Source organism: Nerophis lumbriciformis, linkage group LG25, assembly GCF_033978685.3.
Source record: "Nerophis lumbriciformis linkage group LG25, RoL_Nlum_v2.1, whole genome shotgun sequence".
Taxonomy (NCBI): domain Eukaryota; kingdom Metazoa; phylum Chordata; class Actinopteri; order Syngnathiformes; family Syngnathidae; genus Nerophis; species Nerophis lumbriciformis.
In genome coordinates this window covers 183,261-187,500 of record NC_084572.2, presented here as the reverse complement: position 1 = coordinate 187,500, position 4,240 = coordinate 183,261, and the positions used below count along the sequence as shown (strand labels likewise).

At 44.6% G+C, this 4,240-nt stretch overlaps 1 protein-coding gene across 1 annotated transcript in view; it reads right to left on the bottom strand.

Annotated features, from left to right (window-relative positions):
* The window catches only part of th2 (tyrosine hydroxylase 2), a 6,545-nt gene extending 6,029 nt beyond the window's left edge, over positions 1-516 (bottom strand). The window contains exon 1 of the mRNA XM_061983536.1: positions 280-516. Within this exon, the coding sequence (XP_061839520.1) occupies positions 280-513 (234 nt within the window). The 5' untranslated portion in view covers positions 514-516. The remainder of the gene's footprint in view (positions 1-279) is intronic.
* Positions 517-4,240: the final 3,724 nt, after the last annotated feature.

Genomic DNA, 4,240 nt, shown 5'->3' with positions numbered 1-4,240 from the left:
CTTATTGTTCTGCCTTCTCAATTGGAATATATTTCTACAATTTTTGATCTCATTGTAAAGAGAATTCCATAGTTTAACCCCACCACTGATATACACATTTGTTTTAAAGTTGTCCTTGAACCAGGCACATCTAAAGGTATCAATTAAACAAGAACTGTTGGATTTTATTATCCATTCAGAGATCCAGTTGAGAGCTTTCCATCGTGTTTTGAACAGAACAATAAACATCAAATAAATAGTACCTAATTATTTTTGCATATTGCGTACCACCCTCATTACCTCAAATATTTTCCCTGTTTTGAAAAATCCAGAGTTCTTCTCGTTGCTGAGGGCAAACAGCACGTTGAGGGTCGTCCTGCCCTCCTTTTCCTCAAACACATTTCCATCCAGGGCCCGGGGGTGCCCCGGCGGCCCCACCGGGACACCGCCGCGTTCTCGCCGGGCGTCCTCGATAAGACTCTGCCTCCGACCGCCGAAGGCCGCCGCCTGGCTCGCACTGCTGTCCGTCTTCATTGGTGTGCGGTGTGGTGTGTGCGCATCGTCGGCTGGTGATGTGGACCTTTTAAATAGCATCTCATCCGAGGGCGCAATTGTGAGAGGAGGGTGCCCTTTTTTGGGCGCCCTTTTACGTCACTGTGCCGTAACCTAAAGCTAAAAGAAAGTCATTGAGCAGCCGTGCACAAAAACAAATATTACCTAACGTCACCACGGAGGGTCCATTCAACCAAAAGAGGGCTGCACAGGTTGCATTCATTTTACTAAAAATAATACTATTGAAGAGAGAGAAAAAGTTTTTAACATTACAATAATTTGATAAAATGCAATATCCATCCATCCATCCATCTTCTTCCGCTTATCCGAGGTCGGGTCGCGGGGGCAGCAGCCTAAGCAGGGAAGCCCAGACTTCCCTCTCCCCAGCCACTTGGTCCAGCTCCTCCCGGGGGATCCCGAGGCGTTCCCAGGCCAGGCGGGAGACATAGTCTTCCCAACGTGTACTGGGTCTTCCCCGTGGCCTCCTACCGGTTGGACGTGCCCTAAACACCTCCCGAGGGAGGCGTTCGGGTGGCATCCTGACCAGATGCCCGAACCACCTCATCTGGCTCCTCTCCATGTGGAGGAGCAGCAGCTTTACTTTGAGTTCCTCCCGGATGGCAGAGCTTCTCACCCTATCTCTAAGGGAGAGCCCCGCCACCCGGCGGAGGAAACTCATTTTGTCCGCTTGTACCCGTGATCTTGTCCTTTCGGTCATAACCCAAAGCTCATGACCATAGGTGAGGATGGGAACGTAGATCGACCGGTAAATTGAGAGCTTTACCTTCCGGCTCAGCTCCTTCTTCACCACAACGGATCGATACAGCGTCCGCATTACTGAAGATGCCGCACCGATCCGCCTGTCCATCTCACGATCCACTTTTCCATCACTTGTGAACAAGACTCCTAGGTACTTGAACTCCTCCACTTGGGGCAGGGTCTCCTCCCCTACCCGGAGATGGCACTCCACCCTTTTCCGGGCGAGAACCATGGACTCGGACTTGGAGGTGCTGATTCTCATCCCAGTCGCTTCACACTCGGCTGCGAACCGATCCAGCGAGAGCTGAAGGTCCTGGCCAGATGAAGCCATCAGGACCACATCATCTGCAAAAAGCAGAGACCTAATCCTGCAGCCACCAAACCAGATCCCCTCAACGCCTTGACTGCGCCTAGAAATTCTGTCCATAAAAGTTATGAACGGTCTTTAAGAAGGGGAACCGGAGGGTGTGTTCCAACTATCGTGGGATCACACTCCTCAGCCTTCCCGGTAAGGTCTATTCAGGTGTACTGGAGAGGAGGCTACGCCGGATAGTCGTACCTCGGATTCAGGAGGAACAGTGTGGTTTTTGTCCTGGTCGTGGAACTGTGGAAACTGTGGACCAGCTCTATACTCTCGGCAGGGTCCTTGAGGGTGCATGGGAGTTTGCCCAACCAGTCTACATGTGCTTTGTGGACTTGGAGAAGGCATTCGACCGTGTCCCTCGGGAAGTCCTGTGGGGAGTGCTCAGAGAGTATGGGGTATCGGACTGTCTGATTGTGGCTGTCCGCTCCCTGTATGATCAGTGTCAGAGCTTGGTCCGCATTGCCGGCAGTAAGTCGGACACGTTTCCAGTGAGGGTTGGACTCTGCCAAGGCTGCCCTTTGTCACCCATTCTGTTCATAAAATGCAATAATAGACTCTTTATGTATCGGCTAGTATTATTGTCAGGTTCACTGATGACATCTAAACAAGACAAGAAGCAAATAATTAAACAGAGACAGAATTCAATTTGGCTCAATTTGAGGAGAAACGTCTGGACACTGTACCCTTGCACAGTGTCTCAACACGCTCTGGCGAAAGATTGTACGCCAACTCTTTTATATGGACTTTCCCTGATTCGATGGCAACAGCTGTTTCTAAGGGACGTGGGTCGTAAACAGCCATCGCCTTTGGTTACAGAACAGTTCAAAGAAAAGGTTGTAAAAGGTCGCCTTGAGGGGAGTCAGGCCCTGCTTCCTCTTCGTTTTGTAGTTCTTGGGTCAAGACAATATTTTTCTGTAGATTACAATACATGAAAGAAACAGAACACCTTCATGTTGCTTCCCCCCCTACACAGTGGAGTTTTATAAGCCGTCTTCTTGGTAGGTTCAAAGACAGTTTTTGTCTTCTCGCCGGGAACTCATTTTCTACACAAAGTATTGTGATAACTTAGATACAATTATTCTGACAATTATCTTCTTAATGTTTATAATTTTGCTTAATTTTATTATCAATTTAGACCAAATAGGACAAAAACAAACGACATTGCATTTTTTTAAATATTATTTATTTGTGTCTTTAAAATATTTCATGCACAAAATAAAGCATTTTGCCAAGTGACAAGAAAAGGATAATACAGGCCCCGATTTGAATTGAACTCTCACTAATATGACTATTATACGTAAGTAACAAATATTTGGCTGCGGACTTCATCTATATAGATCACAGGTGTCAAACTCAAGGCCCGGGGGCCACATCTGGCTGCCACATCGGTTTTTGTTTTTGTGTGGCCCTGGTAAGTCTGAGAATAAGTCCATTTTATCTTTCTCACGAAAAATATTTGCTCTTTCAGTTTTTGACAGAAACGTGTCATTTCCTATGGGACCGTGCAGAAAAACATAATTTCAACACACGGGTGTCCAAAGTGCAGCCTGCAGCTTGATTTTGGTTAAAAAAATAACAGTAAAAATGGAAAAAAAAAGAAGAAAAAAAGAGAAAAAATGTGATATTGATAAATCCAAACGTGTTCAAACTTTTTCCACCGAGATCGCATAATGAATTTTTTTTTCAATAGTTTTATTTTGTAGAGAAAAGAAAAGATCAAAACAGACATCTTTTATATTTTAAGACAAAAGTTAGGGTCAAATTCGTGTTATACATGACAACATGTTTTATTATTAGTTATTAGTATCAACGTTTCATCTTTTTCTCATTACATTACATCTTTTTGCTTATATTTTTGCCTACTCAGTGGCCTAGTGGTTAGAATGTCCGCCCTGAGATGGGTAGGTTGTGAGTTTAAACCCCACCCGAGTCATACCAAAGACTATAAAAATGTGAGCCATTACCTCCCTGCTTGGCACTCAGCATCAAGGGTTGGAATTGGGGGTTGAATCACCAAAAATGATTCCCGGGCGCGGCCATCGCTGCTGCTCACTGCTCCCCTCACCTCCCAGGGGGTGAACAAGGGGATGGGTCAAATGCAGAGGACAAATTTCACCACACCCAGTGTGTGTGTGACAATCATTGGTACTTTAACTTTTAGCTTTAAATTGTATTACCCCTGTACTACAGTAACTAAAATAGTACACTTTGTCAGCTATAACACAAAGCTGACACTAAGCTTTGTCTTTAAATATGTCATCATTGTTTTTAGCGTTTCTTTTTATAAAAGAAAAAAGGTATCAAAATGGCCCCCGCAGTCTTCAATTTTTTAGGATGCGAACCTTGGTGAAAAAGTTTGGACACCCCTATATTAACACATATTTCCAACATTTTTTGTGAGAATATTTTTTTTTTTTCACCCCGATTTCAATAGCAAGTATCCATCAGTTTGTACAGAACAAAACAATCAAATGCACATGGAATTGTGTAATAATATCATTAGATTATACCAGTGACGTGCAGTCACTAGGCGGGGCCTCACCTGCCATTATGGAAAGAAAAAACATGTAAAAAGAAAAAAAAATA